Below are 13,375 nucleotides of genomic sequence, written 5' to 3'. Positions count from 1 at the left end.
AAGCTACAAAATTACCTTTAAAACTGAAACCTGTAGTAATTTAAAATATTTACTATGAAATGCTAATACTTAAAATTGCTATAGGTCACATCAACTTACTATATGCATAGTATATATATATATATATATATATATATGTATATATATACATATATATATATACTTATTTTAATTTTACACTGTCTTAATATTACTATTTGAGGATTAAAGGAGAGCCAGAGAGAAAAGTAAAAGGCAGAAAAAAAAGACAAGAAGAAAAATGAAGTGAAGAAAATAGGTTATGAGGAAGGAGAAAAAAGGATGAGAGGCCCTGTTTTAACATTTTGAAGCAGGGGCTTAGAGTCATAAACGATTAACAGCAGCAGCATTTACAAAAGAGTCAGGGTCATACTCAATAAACCACCACCACCAGCAATAGCTTTTACTACAAAAGGTCGGTTCATACCCAACAAACAGACCAGAGGCAGCAGCAGCAGCAACTTTTGCAAAGGGGGTCAGGGTCATACATAACAAACAAGAGTATCAGCAGCAGTAGCAGGAGCTTTTGCAACAGGGGCTCAGGTCATTCCCAACAAACAGACCAGTGGCCACAGCTCCCACAGCACCACCACCTGAGTTATACCATTTAAAAAATCAGAGTCTTACTTTCCCACCTTCCCCATCAACCAGAGATTATGGCTGCAGATTCAAAGCAACAATAAACTCATCATGAAGGAAATTTAAAAAGCCCCAAATCATCCAATTCCTAGACTAACAAATCCAGTTCTGTCCTCTACTTTTACCTGAACATTTTTAAACCTATTCCTCCTCTGGGTCTGGGTTCAGGTTTTCTGGTCAAATGACTGACTTGTATGTACTTAGTTGTAAGTCTAACTATTCACTCCCTTGCCTGATAACCCCACCCAGTCTTAATTACCAAATTCTCTTTGTGACATTTCTTTCATGGGCTTTCATTGTGACAGTTGTGGTCCTAGTCCTAGAGTCAAAGATGGCATTCAACAGGAAAAACAACATTTGATGGCATTTTTCTTTAAATGGGCAAAGAGGGAAAAGAGAAAGGATTTTTTTTTTCAGAAGGAAAAGCCAAAGCATTTGGATCAGTTGGCAAAACTATGAGGATATAAATGGAAGGAATGGAAAAACTGTATAAAATGAATAGAAAAAGTTAGAATTAAAAAGTTTTTGAAGAGTGCATAATGTAAATTCAGGTTGCCTTAAAAATAGAAATGAAGAATGGTTTAATAATTCATAGAGATCATTTCTAGCCTATAAATCAACTCTTCTGAAACTCACTGTATGGAGAAAAATGAAAGTGCTGATACTTCAAAAGGGCTGTCAAATTTTGACAGGTATAGGTGGGACTTCATGTGAACTCTGAGATCCCTCCCAACTCTTGAGATTCTGTGATTCTAACTATCCATAGACTGAAAGGAAATTCAGGACCAAACTGGTTAGGACACTAAAAAGGTAAGATATCATAAGTTGGCAAAAGAAAGATGCAATTCTGGGAGGAATTTGGAGGATATTTAGCATATTCTATATGAAAATTAAGACCTTAAAAGCAATCTCAATTGTGAGTTGTCCACACTTAACTTCCCTTTGGTAATATTAATTCCCAAGGCTGGATGCACATGTCTTATAAATCTGCAGATTTAGTCCCTGAACATCTCTATTTGAAATTACTTTCTATGGGTCTGTCACACTGAGCGTGTTCAAAATTGGGATTAATTTTTGTTTGGCATATCTGTAGAAACTTTATAATACTTATCAGCTCAAGTAAGATTCTGATTGTCAAAATGACAAAGAATTCACCATAGACCTATCTTTGTTGTATACTATTCTTACTCTGTCATTACTAATAAGTTAAAAAACCAAAATAGCAGCTCCTACTCAGGATCTGTGCTGACTTCAAAGTAGTGACTTTGGGAGCACCAGTGTAACATCTAAGAATCAGCAACTTACTCCATTCTCATTTCCATTATTACATGCCTTATCTAACAGTTTTTCCATCACCTGGAAAATCTTTCCCCTTTTTATTTCCTGATCCTTTCTCACCATTGCATGTATCCATAAAAATCAAATTTCACTTCCAATTCCAGCACAGAACTTCCATCTGAAAGTACCAATGAAGTTTCCTCATCTGTATTCATTTGTATCACTTGTACTTATGCAGTCCTGTGATAGCTTTTATTTAGACATAATTAATGTCCGAATAATATTTGTCAAGTATTTTCAACTTCAAAAGGTTTATAATTTGAGTAGACAAAAAATGTACAGGAAAAAATAAATGACCATGTAATATTATATTCTCTACAACAGCTTCCATATAAAGTATTCAGTGACTATAGTGGTGGTTGGAAGTGTGTGAGGGTAGAAAGAAACAGAGGAAATGGTGGGGTGCTAGTAATATTTCCAACTCTAAAAACTCTAGAATTTTATTTACTGATTTGATTTCTGTGCCTTTACTTAGAATTTACTTAGAAATTTCACTTGAATGCTACTATCTTCCATACAAAGATTGACCCCATAACCTAAAGATGCAATAATCTCACTTAAATTGAAAAAAAAATATGTATGTATATATATATAGCTATACATATATGTATAAAATATAGTGTAATACTCTAAAAAAATAACTATATAAATTTAGGACCTGAAGTTATTTTTGACAGAGAAAATCCAGTTTCTCTTTATTTTACAGAAGAAAGTCCCAAAGGAGTATAAATGGCTTGCCCAGGGCATAGTTACATATATTCACAAACATATGTATACATTTATATCTATCTCATTTTAAAATCTGCATGACTTTTGATAAAGAATTGTTAGCTAATAGACACTGGAGATGTTGAGTCTTCAGAGTTTTCATTTGATCTGTGGAATAGGCAGGATTGTGGATTAGGCAGGACTTCTATATCAATTTTTATGACAAGATTTAGTCATTTCGTATCTGACATACAGACGCTAACTGATCTTCCAAAGATCACACAGCTAATTTAAGAGAAAGATCTGGGATCAGAGACCCTGTTCTGATTCCGGTCCAGTGTTATTCCTTCTATTCTATGACATATACAGCACATGAAGATATAGTGTGCTATCAAGATGAGAAAACAGCTATTAAGGCCATAAATTATCAAATGCTTAAGTGGCAAAGTTCTACCAAAAAACTCTCCGGTATTTATTTCTTCATGATTCCAATCAAAATTGTCCAAGGGAAAAGGGGGAGGGGCTAGGGGGCGGGGGAAGAGATAGTATCCCTAAAAAAGAAGCTAATCAAGATAATACACAGTGAAGGAATTCAAGCCAGAAGTGAACTTAGCAAAATATAGAATGAAATACAAGTATGGAATCTCACATTCAAGATGATGATGGAACAAACCTGAGAGAAAAAAAAGCAAACCCAGGGTCCGAGGGTGGGGATGCCGTGGTATTACTTGTTAGACTGGATATTGAAAGAAAGCAAAAAGAAAGCCAAAAAGGGGCGGGGCTACACAGATAATCGCAGGGCCAGGCGGCACCAAGCGCCAGAAGCTTGCAGGGACCCGACCAGGCAGGACAGAGGGGGGAGCGCGGCAACCGGCAGCCTGCAGCCGCTGCAGCCCGGAGCCCGGAGCCCGGAGCCCGGAGCCCGGAGCCCGGAGCCCGGAGCCCGGAGTCCGGAGCCTGGAGCCGCTGGAGCCGCTGCAGCCCGGGACAATCAAGACCAGCCGCTGCCGCAGCATCACGCAGCTCCCATGGAGACTCCAGAGGAAACTCGTAAGAAGACAAAGACCTCCGCCCAGACGGATGAAGACCATTCGATGCCGCAGTCTCTCCCAGGTCTACTGGTGACTCCAAAAAGAACTTCTAAGAAGAAAAAGCCCTCCGCCCAGACCGATGAAGACCACCCGCTGCCGCTGCCGCATCACCTAGCTCTCGCTGAGATCCCAAAAAGATCTTGTAAGAAGAAAGAGACCGATGAAGACCAGCCGCTGCCGCCGCAGTATCCCCTAGCTCTCGCTAAGATTTCAAAGGGAGCTTGTAAGAAGAAAAAGACCCATCAAGACCAGCCGCTGCGGCAGCGGCACCATCATCATCTAGCTCTCATAGAGATTCCAAAAGGAATCTGTAAAAAGAAAAAGACCTCCGGCCAGCCCGGTCAAGATCTGCTACTGCATCAGCAGCAGCATCCCCTGGCTCTCATGGAGATTCCAAAGGGAACTTGTAAGAAGGAAAAGACCCATCAAGACCAGCTGCTACATCGGCATCACCTAGTTCTCGCTAAGATTCCAAAAGGGACTTGTAAAAAGACCCATCAAGACCAGCTGCTCCCGCAGCATCATCATCTAGCTCTCATGGAGGCTCCAAAGAGAATCTGTAAGAAGAAAAAGACCTCCCCCCAGACCGTCCAAGACCAGCTGCTACACCAGCATCCCCTAGCTCTCATGGACACCCCACAGGGAACTTGTAAGGAAAAAAGGACCTCCCCTCAGACTGACCAAGACCAGTCATTACGGCAGCATCACCTAGCTTTCATGGAAATTCCAAAGAGAATTTGTCTGAAGAAAAAGACCTCAGTGCAGACTTATCGAGACCAGCCACTGTCACGGTACCACCTAGCTCGCAGGGACACTACAAAGAGAACTTGTAAGAAGAAAAGGACCTCTGCCCAGTCTGATCAAGACCAGCCCCTACACCTACCTCTACCACCACGGCATCATCACCTAAGTCTCCTGGATGGGCCAAAGAAAACTTGTAAGGAAAAAAAGACCTCCCCTAAGCAAGTGAATACCTTCAACTATACCCCACAATCTGACCATATGATTTATCATCCTGGACAGAAAAGGAAGTATCCTGAATCAGATGAAGAAGAACTCTTAAACACTCATGCAAAACTTTTCAGTTTCACCTGTGAAAAAGGCTTTCAGCAATGGCAAGCACGAGGTACTGGAGATGTGAAGCTGTTGAAACACAAGAAGAAAGGCAACATTCACCTCATGAGAAGGAAGAAAACTCTGAAGATTTGCGCAAATCACTATATAACACCATTGATGGAGCTTAAGCATCATGCATGCACTAACAGGGCCTGGATCTGGTGCACACATGCTCATTTTACTGATGAATGTGCTAGGCACAAAGTGCTGGCGATTCAATACCCAAATGTAGAATTTGTCCAATTGTTTAAACACAAATTTGACCAATGTAGGAAAGAATTTAAAAAAAGAGAAAAGAAACTATCAAGAGACAAAAAGAAAAGAAGTATTGCCAAAGTATCATTCTTGGTGAAAGAGGGTAAAGGAGAGCCAGACAGCCTGGAAATGGAAGACACACAGTGGCAGCTCAAGATTGAGGAAATGGAAGACATCCTGGGAGAGCCCGACAGTCTGGAAAAAGAAGACACAAAAGAGGAGACCCAGGATATAGAAGATACCCAGGAAGAGCTGGAGAGCCAAGAAGTAGAAGACACCCAAGGGGAACCTGAGAGTCAGGAAACAGGAGAGACCCAGGGGGAATCCCAGAGCCAGGAAATAGAAATAAGTCAGGAAGAGGAAAAGACCCAGAGGGAGATCCAGAGTCAGGAAGTGGAAGATGTTCAGGAAGAAGAAATCGCCCAAACTGAAATGGAGAATAAAGAAGTAGAAATTATCCTGGCAGAGCTGGAGTGCCTAGAAATAAAAGACACAGAAGCAGAGAAAGAGAGCCAGGAAGTAAAAATCATCCAGGCAGAGCCAGGGAGTCCAAAAGTAGAAGAAATCCAGGCAGAGCCAGAGAGCCCAGAAATGAAAGACACAAAGAGGGAACTAGAGAGCCAGGAAATAGAAATTATTCTGGAAGAGCTGAAGTGCCTAGAAATAGAAGACACAGAGGCAGAGGAAGAGAGCCAGGAAGTAAAAATCATCCAGGCAGAGCCAGAGAGCCCAGAAATGAAAGACACAAAGAGGAAACTAGAGAGCCAGGAAGTAGAAATAATTCAGGCAGAGCTGGGAAGTCAGGAAAAGGAAGACACCCAGTGGCCCCAGACTCAGGAACTAGAAGACATCCAGGCAAAGATGAAAATAGAAATCACCCACACTGAGCCAGAGAGCCAGGAAGTAGAAGACATCCAGGCAGAATCAGAGAGCAAAAAAGTAGAAGACACCCAGGCAAACCTGGAGAACCAGGAGGTAGTAGAAATCATCCTGGCAGAGTCAGAGATCGAGGAAGAGAAACACACACAGGGGGCTCCCCAGAGCCTGGAAGTGGAAGAAACCCAAGAGGAGTTCAAGATTCAGGAAGTGAAAGACACCCAGAGGGAGAGCCAGGACGGGGAAATCACCAAGGCAGAACCGGAGAACCAAGAATTGGAATACACCCAGAGGGAGGCAGAGACTCTGTCAAAGCCCGAAAGCAAGGAAGTGGGAGCTATGGAGAGAGAACTGGAAAGACAGGAAATGGAATATACCAATGTGGGGCCCCAAAGCCTGGGAGTGGAAGACACCCAGGCAGAGCCAGAAAGTAAGGAAGTGGAAGACACTCAGAGGGAGCCAGAGGGCCTGGAAGTGGAAGAAACCAAGAAAGAGCCTGAGAGCCAGGAAGTAGAAGAAATCCAAAGGGAGTCCAAGAGCCAGGAAGAAGTCACCCAGAAAGAGCCAGAGGGCCTGGAAAGGGAAGAAACCAAGGGAGAACTGGAAAGTCAGGAAATGAACTACATCCTAGGGGGCCCCCAGAGCCTGGAAGTGGAAGAAGTCCAGGCAGAGCCAGAAAGCCAGGAAGTAGAAATCACCCAGGAAGAGCCAGAAAGCCAGGAAGTAGATATCACGCAGGTAGAGTCAGAGAGCCAGGAAATGGAAGCCATTCAGAGAGATTCCAAGAGTCAAGAAGTGAGAGACATAGAGGAAGAGCCTGAGAGCCAGGAAGCGGAAGACGACATCCAGGAAACCCAGAGGGAACCTGAAAGCCAGGAAATGGAATACGCCCCTGGGGGGCCCCAGAGCCTGGAAGTGGAAGAAACCCAAGCAGACCCAGAAATCCAGGAAGTAGAAATCACCCAGGAAGAGCTGGAGAGCAAGGAAATAGAAGACAAACAGGTGGAACTTGAGAGGGTGGAAGTGGAAGACATTCAGGAAGAAATCAAAAGCCAGAAAGTGGAAGACACCCAGAGGGAACCCGAAAGTCAGGAAATGAAATACACCCCAGTGGGGCCCCAAAGCATGGAAGTGGAAGAAACCCAGGCAGAGCCAGAAATCCAGGAAGAAACAGACAGCCAGGAAGAGCCAGAAAGTCAGGAAGCAGAAGACACACAGAGGGAACCCAAAAGCCAGGAAATTGAGTATACTACAGGAGAGCCTCAAAGCCTGGAAGAGGAAGAAACCCAAGCAGAGCCAGAAATCCAAGAAGTAGAAGACATCCAGTGGGAGGTTGAGAGTGAGGAAATGGAATACACACCAGGAGAGCCCCAGTGCCTGGAAGTGGAAATCCCCCAGGAAGAGCCCAAGAACCATGAAGTGGAAGACACCAAGGGGGAGCCAGAGAGCCAGGAAATGGAAGACACCAGGGTAGAGCCTGAGTGCCAGATAATGGAAGACATAGAAAGGAAACCCGAGAGTTTGGAAGTGAAAGAAACCCAAGGGGAGTGTGAAGGTCAGAAAATGGAAGACACCCATCAGGAATTCGAGAGCCAGCAACTGGAAGACACCCAGGAGGAACCTGAGAGCCAGGAAATGGAATACAAACAAGGTGGGCCCCAAAGCCAAGAAGAGGAAATCATCCAAGCAGAGAGGGAAAGCCAGGAAGTAGAAATCACTAAGGCAGAGCCAGAGAGTCAGGGAATGCAAAACATCCAGGGGGAGCTGGAGAACGAGGAAATGGAAGATTCCCAGAGGGAACCTGAGAACCAGGGAGTGGAAGAAACACAAGAGGAGTCTAAGGGTCAGAAAGTGGAAGATACCCAAGAGGAACCTGAGAGTCAAGAAATAGAAAACACCCACAGAGGGCCCAGTGAAGATACTCAAGGAGAGCTGGAAAATCTGGAAGTAGAAATCACCCAAGCAAAGTTGGAGAGTCAGGAAATGGAAGAAAAACAAGAGAGCCAGGGAATAGAAGACACCCTGAAGGAGAGGGGGAGCCAGGAAATGGAGTACACTGTTGGGTGGGTCAAGAGTCAGGAAGTGGAAGACACCCAGAGTGAACCTGAGAGCCAGAAAATAGAATACACCTTTGGGGGGTCCCAGACCCAGGAAGTAGAAGACACCCAGGCAGAGCCAGAAAGCCAAGAAGTAGAAATCATCCAGGAGGAGAGCCAGGAAATGGAAGACATCCAGGGTAAAGTCGAGAGTCAAGAATTGGTTTTCACCCAGGTGGGATCCCAGACCCCAAAAGAGGAAGAAACTCAGGCAGTACCGGAGAGTCAGGAAGTTAAAATCACCAAGACAGAGAAAGAAAGTCAGGAAATGGAAGATATCCAGGGGAAGTTTGAGACTCAAGAAATGGAAGACATCAGGAGGGAGCCAGAGAGCCTGAAAATAGAATACACACAGAATGAGTCCCAGAGCCAGGAAGCTGAAGTCATAGAAGCAGAACAGGAAAGTCAGGAAGTAGAAATCACCCCAGCAGAAGGGGAGAGCCAGGAAATGGATGACATTCAAGATGGACCCAAGAGCCAAAAAGTGGAAGAAAACCTGGAGGAAACTGAGATTCAGGAAATGGAATACCCTACAGGGGGTCCTCAGAGCCAGGAAGTGGAAATCATCCAGGAAACAGAAGACACCCAGAGGGAGCCAGAGAGACAGAAAATAAAAGAAACCAAGAGGGAGCTGGAGAGCCAGGAAATGGAAGAGCCCAAGAGGGTGGAAGTGGAAGTGGAAGAAACCCAAGGGGAGTTTGAGATTCAGGAAGTGGAAGAAACGCAGAGAGAGTCCAAGAGACAAGAAATAGAAGATACCAAGAGGGAGCTGGTGAGCCAAGAAATGGAAGAAACTCAGAGGGAGACTGAGAGCCAGGAAATGGAATACAATCAAAAGGAACCAGAGAGGGAGGAAGTGAAAGACATCCAGGCAGAGCCAGAAAGTCAGAAAATGGAAGACACCCAGAGGGAGCCTGAGAGACAGGAAATGGAATGTACCTATGTGGGACCTGAAAGGGAGGAAGTGGAAGAAACCCAGGGGGAGACTGAGAGCCAGGAAGTTGAAGGCACCCAGGGTGAATGTGAGAGCACAGAAATGGAATATACTCAGGAAGAGTTCCTGAGCCAAGAAGTGAAAGAGACCCATGTAGAGCCTGAAAGGAAGGAAGTAGAAATCACACAGGCAGAGCAGGAGGGCCAAGAAATGGAAGGCACCCAGAGGGAATCAGACAGACAGAAAATGGCATACACCAAGGGAGAGCCCAAGAGGGAAGAAATGGAAGAAACTCAAGGGCCCCAGAGCCAGGAAGTAGAGGAAATCCAAGGGGTATCTGAGAGCCAAGAAGTGGAAGAAACCCAGAGGGAATCTGAGACCCCAGTAGAAGACACCCCAAGCCAGGAAATGGAATACAGACAGGCAGGTCCCCAGAACAAGGAAGTTGAAGTCACCCAGGCAGAGGCAGAAAGACAAGAAATAGAAATCACCCAGGCAGAGCCAGGAGGCCAGGAAATGGAATGTATACAAGTGGGTCCCCAGATGCAGGAGGTGAAAGACACCCAGGAAGAGCTGGAAAGACAGGAAATGGGATACATCCAGAGGGAGATGGAAGACACTCAACTTGGGCCCCAGAGCCAGGAAGTCAAAGACATCCAGGCAGAGTCTGACAACCAAGAAGTGGATGACATTCATCTAGAATGTGAGAGTAAGGAAATGGCATACATCAAGGAGGGGGACCAGAGTCAGGAAGTAGAAGACACCCAGCTAGAGCCAGAAAGCCAAGAAGTAGAAATCACCCAGGCAGGACTAGAGAGGCAGGAAATGAAAGACACCCAGAGGGAGCCAGAGAGCAAGGAAATGGAAGAAATGAAGGCTGGGGCTGAGGGGAAGAAAGTGGAAGACACTAAAGGTAGGCCCCAGATCAAGGAAGTGGAAGACACCCAGGAGGAACACAAAAGCCAAGAAAAGGAAGAAATGGAAGGCACTCAGGGGGTCCCCCAGACCCAGGAAATTGAGGAAAGTCAGGAAACAGAAATTCCTCCGGCAGAGCCAGAGACCCAGGAGATAGAAGACACTAAGAGGGAGCCCAAAATACAGGAAATGGAATACAAAGAGAGGGGAGCCAAGAACCAGGGAGCAGAAGAAACTCAGGAGGAGTCAGAGAGCCAGGAGGTGGGAGATACCCACAGTGGAACCCAGAGTCAGAAAGTAGAAGATACCCACGCAGAGCTGGAAAATAAGGAAGAAGAAATCATCCTGACAGAGCCAGAGAGCCGGGAAAAGGAATACACTCAATGGGGACTGGAAACCAAGGAAGTGACAGACACTCAAGAGGTACCTGAGAAATCAGAAGAAGAAGATACCCAGGGAGAGATTGAGATTCAAGAAGTGGAAGACACTCAGAGACAGATTGAGAGAGAGGAAGTAGAAGAGACTCAAGATGGGCCTCAGAGCCCGAAAGTGGAAGACACCCAGAGGGAACCCAAGAGCCAGGAAATGGAATACACCCAGAAGAAGCCCGAGTGCCAGGAAATAGAAGAAACCCAGGAGGGACCCCAGAGCCAAGAAGTGAAAGACACTCCAGGGGAGTTTGAGATTGAGGAAGTGGAAGATACCCAGCGGGGGGAGTCTGAGAGCCAGGAAGTGGAAGACATCCAAGTAGAGGCAGAATGTCAGGAAAGAGAAATCACCCAGTCAGACCTAGAGTGCCAGAAAATGAAAGACACTCAAAGGGAGCCTGAGGGTCAAGAAGTGGATGATACCCAGGGGGAACTCAAGAGCCAGGAAATGGGAGATACCCAAGGTTGGTGCCAGAGCCAAGAAATAGGAGATACCCAGGGTTGGTGCCAGAGCCAAGAAATGGGAGATACCCAGGGTTGGTGCCAGAGTCAAGAATTGTCACAGAGCCAAGAAGTGGAAGAAATCCAGAGTATGTCAGAGTGCCAGAAAATGGAAAACATTCAGGGGGAGTCCAAGAGCCAGAAAATGGGAGATATCCAGGATTGTTACCAGAGCCAAGAAGTGGGAGATACCCAGGGTTGGTGCGAGAGCCAGAAAATGGGAGATACACAGGGTTGGTGCCAGAGTCAAGAAATGGGAAATATACAGGGTTGGTGCCAGAGCCAAGAAATGGGAGATATACAGGGTTGGTGCCAGAGTCAGGAAATGGGAGAATCCCAGGGTTGGTGCCAGAGTCAAGAAGATGACATACAGAGTTGGCCACAGAGCCAAGTAGAAGACATCCAGGGAGAGTCTGAGTGTCAGGAAGTAGAAGGTACCCAGGAGGATTCTGAGAGCCAGAAAATGGGAGATATCCAGGATTGTTACCAGAGTCAAGAAGTGGGAGATACCCAGGGTTGGTGCGAGAGCCAGAAAATGGGAGATACACAGGGTTGGTGCCAGAGTCAAGAAATGGGAAATATACAGGGTTGGTGCCAGAGCCAAGAAATGGGAGATATACAGGGTTGGTGCCAGAGTCAGGAAATGGGAGAATCCCAGGGTTGGTGCCAGAGTCAAGAAGACGACATACAGAGTTGGCCACAGAGCCAAGTAGAAGACATCCAGGGAGAGTCTGAGTGTCAGGAAGTAGAAGGTACCCAGGAGGATTCTGAGAGCCAGAAAATGGGAAATATCCAGGATTGTTACCAGAGCCAAGAAGTGGGAGATACCCAGGGTTGGTGCCAGAACCAAGAAATTGGAGATACCCAGGGTTGGTGCCAGAGCCAAGAAATGGGAGATACCCAGGGTTGGTGCCAGAGTCAAGAAGACAACATACAGAGTTGGCCACAGAGCCAAGAAGTAGAAGACATCCAAGGGGAGTCTGAGTGTCAGGAAGTGGAAGGCATCCAGGAGGATTTTGACAGCCAGGAAATGGGAGATACCCAGGGTTGGTGTCAGAGCCAAGAAGTGGAAGACACTCAGAGTTGAACCAAGAGCCAGGAAGCAGAAGACACTCAGGGTTGGCCTGAGGGCCAGGAAGGGGAAGGCACTCAGGGCTGAATTGAGAGTCAAGAAGCAGAAGACACTCAAGGGTGGCTTGAGAGCCAAAAAGTGGAAGACACTCAAGTGGAACCCCAAAACCAGAACATAGAAGACATCTAAGGGGAGCTGGAGAGACAAGAAATGAAATACACTCAGGAGGAAGGTGAAGAACAGCAATAGAGGAATAATAAATCATCTTTCGGGCCTTGCAATTCATTCCTGATTTTTTTTTTTTAGTTTTTGCAAGGCAATGGGGTTAAGTAGCTTGCCCAAGGCCACACAGCTGGGTAATTATTGTCTGAGGCCGGATTTGAACCCAGGCACTCCTGACTCAAGGGCAGGTGCTCTGTTCACTGCACCACCTAGCCACGGCCCCTCCTTCCTTTTCATTTTACAAGCAACTTTGGATATCAACAACTGAATTTTATCATCCTGGTTTTCAGACAGACTGGGGAGCTGTTAATGTCTTAGTCTGCTCATAAAATTCTTTATTATTCCAAAAGATATATCCAAAAGTTTAATTAAAACATTTGAAAACTCTCTCCCCTCCCCCATATTACAACCTTATGTAAGAAATCTAACCATAGGGATCGAAACTGAATGTTTTACAAACAGAATCTTAAAAGGCACAGTTTTGAAGTAGTGAAACTGGTTTCCTTTGCTGTTTATAGAAACCAATTTGATTACTTGAAACCAATTTGATTACTTTTTAGTCACATCAACATCATATCGTGAATTGTTTTGTTCAAAGTAGTCCTCCTTCAGACACCATCTTCCAGTGGTATTATTATTGCTTTAAAATGGTCAATTGCATTCTTTGAAATTGTCTTCAGAACCATTCCACCGAATTTTCTCAATCATGGCAAGTATTCATCCTTTTTTTTTTGAGGGGACTTTTTTGGAAATAATTGATTTTTAGAAATATCCCAAATTCGTATGGTACTACTGTATTTGAGCAATAGAGTGATTAATCTAAGGAATAGTATTTGTGGTTTTAAACAAGAAAAATTGAATTTTTCATTCAGAGTAGGGTGATTTGATTTTCTAAAGCTGTGGGAGGAATTACATACATGTCTATAGCATTGGTTGCAGGTTGCAGTATGCATATGGTCTCATGGATTGAATACTTTGGGGGGGAGGAATGCAGTACTCATTTGAATGTATGGATTCTGGTGATTTTTTATATTTATATGAATGTAAACACTATGTGTGTATGCATGAAACATGCATGTGTGTATATCTGGTAACATACAGAAATATATATTTAGTTGACCATTGTTCTTTGACACTGTCACTTTGAAATGATCACACACTTGCCT

General features: G+C 44.8%; 2 protein-coding genes across 6 annotated transcripts in view; one reads left to right on the top strand and one right to left on the bottom strand.

Moving 5' to 3' along the window:
• Nucleotides 1-13,375, bottom strand: part of LOC141495839 (acyl-coenzyme A amino acid N-acyltransferase 1-like) — a 74,032-nt gene that overhangs the window by 22,628 nt on the left and 38,029 nt on the right. Inside the window, exon 1 of one of the 5 annotated variants that reach the window (XM_074197618.1) lies at nt 3,353-3,424. The exons of 1 other annotated variant lie outside the window; for it this stretch is intronic. The gene's annotated coding sequence lies outside the window, so the exon portion shown is untranslated. Of the gene's footprint in view, nt 1-15; nt 92-782; nt 869-3,352; nt 3,425-13,375 lie in introns of those variants that run through there. 3 more of the 5 variants (XM_074197619.1, XM_074197616.1, XM_074197620.1) reach the window with 3 other exon arrangements.
• LOC141495836 (uncharacterized) lies at nt 3,395-12,268 on the top strand. The gene has a single exon (XM_074197613.1). The coding sequence runs from the start codon at nt 3,417-3,419 to the stop codon at nt 12,000-12,002; it is 8,586 nt and encodes a 2,861-aa protein (XP_074053714.1). The 5' UTR covers nt 3,395-3,416; the 3' UTR covers nt 12,003-12,268.

This window comes from Macrotis lagotis, chromosome 8, assembly GCF_037893015.1.
Source record: "Macrotis lagotis isolate mMagLag1 chromosome 8, bilby.v1.9.chrom.fasta, whole genome shotgun sequence".
Lineage (NCBI taxonomy): Eukaryota > Metazoa > Chordata > Mammalia > Peramelemorphia > Peramelidae > Macrotis > Macrotis lagotis.
The sequence above is the reverse complement of the archived record's forward strand: the minus strand, read 5'-3'. Positions and strand labels throughout refer to the sequence as shown.

Bases quoted from the DNA above. Each gene is read 5' to 3' on its own strand.
- LOC141495836 (XM_074197613.1), top strand. From the start codon at position 3,417: ATGCCGTGGTATTACTTGTTAGACTGGATATTGAAAGAAAGCAAAAAG.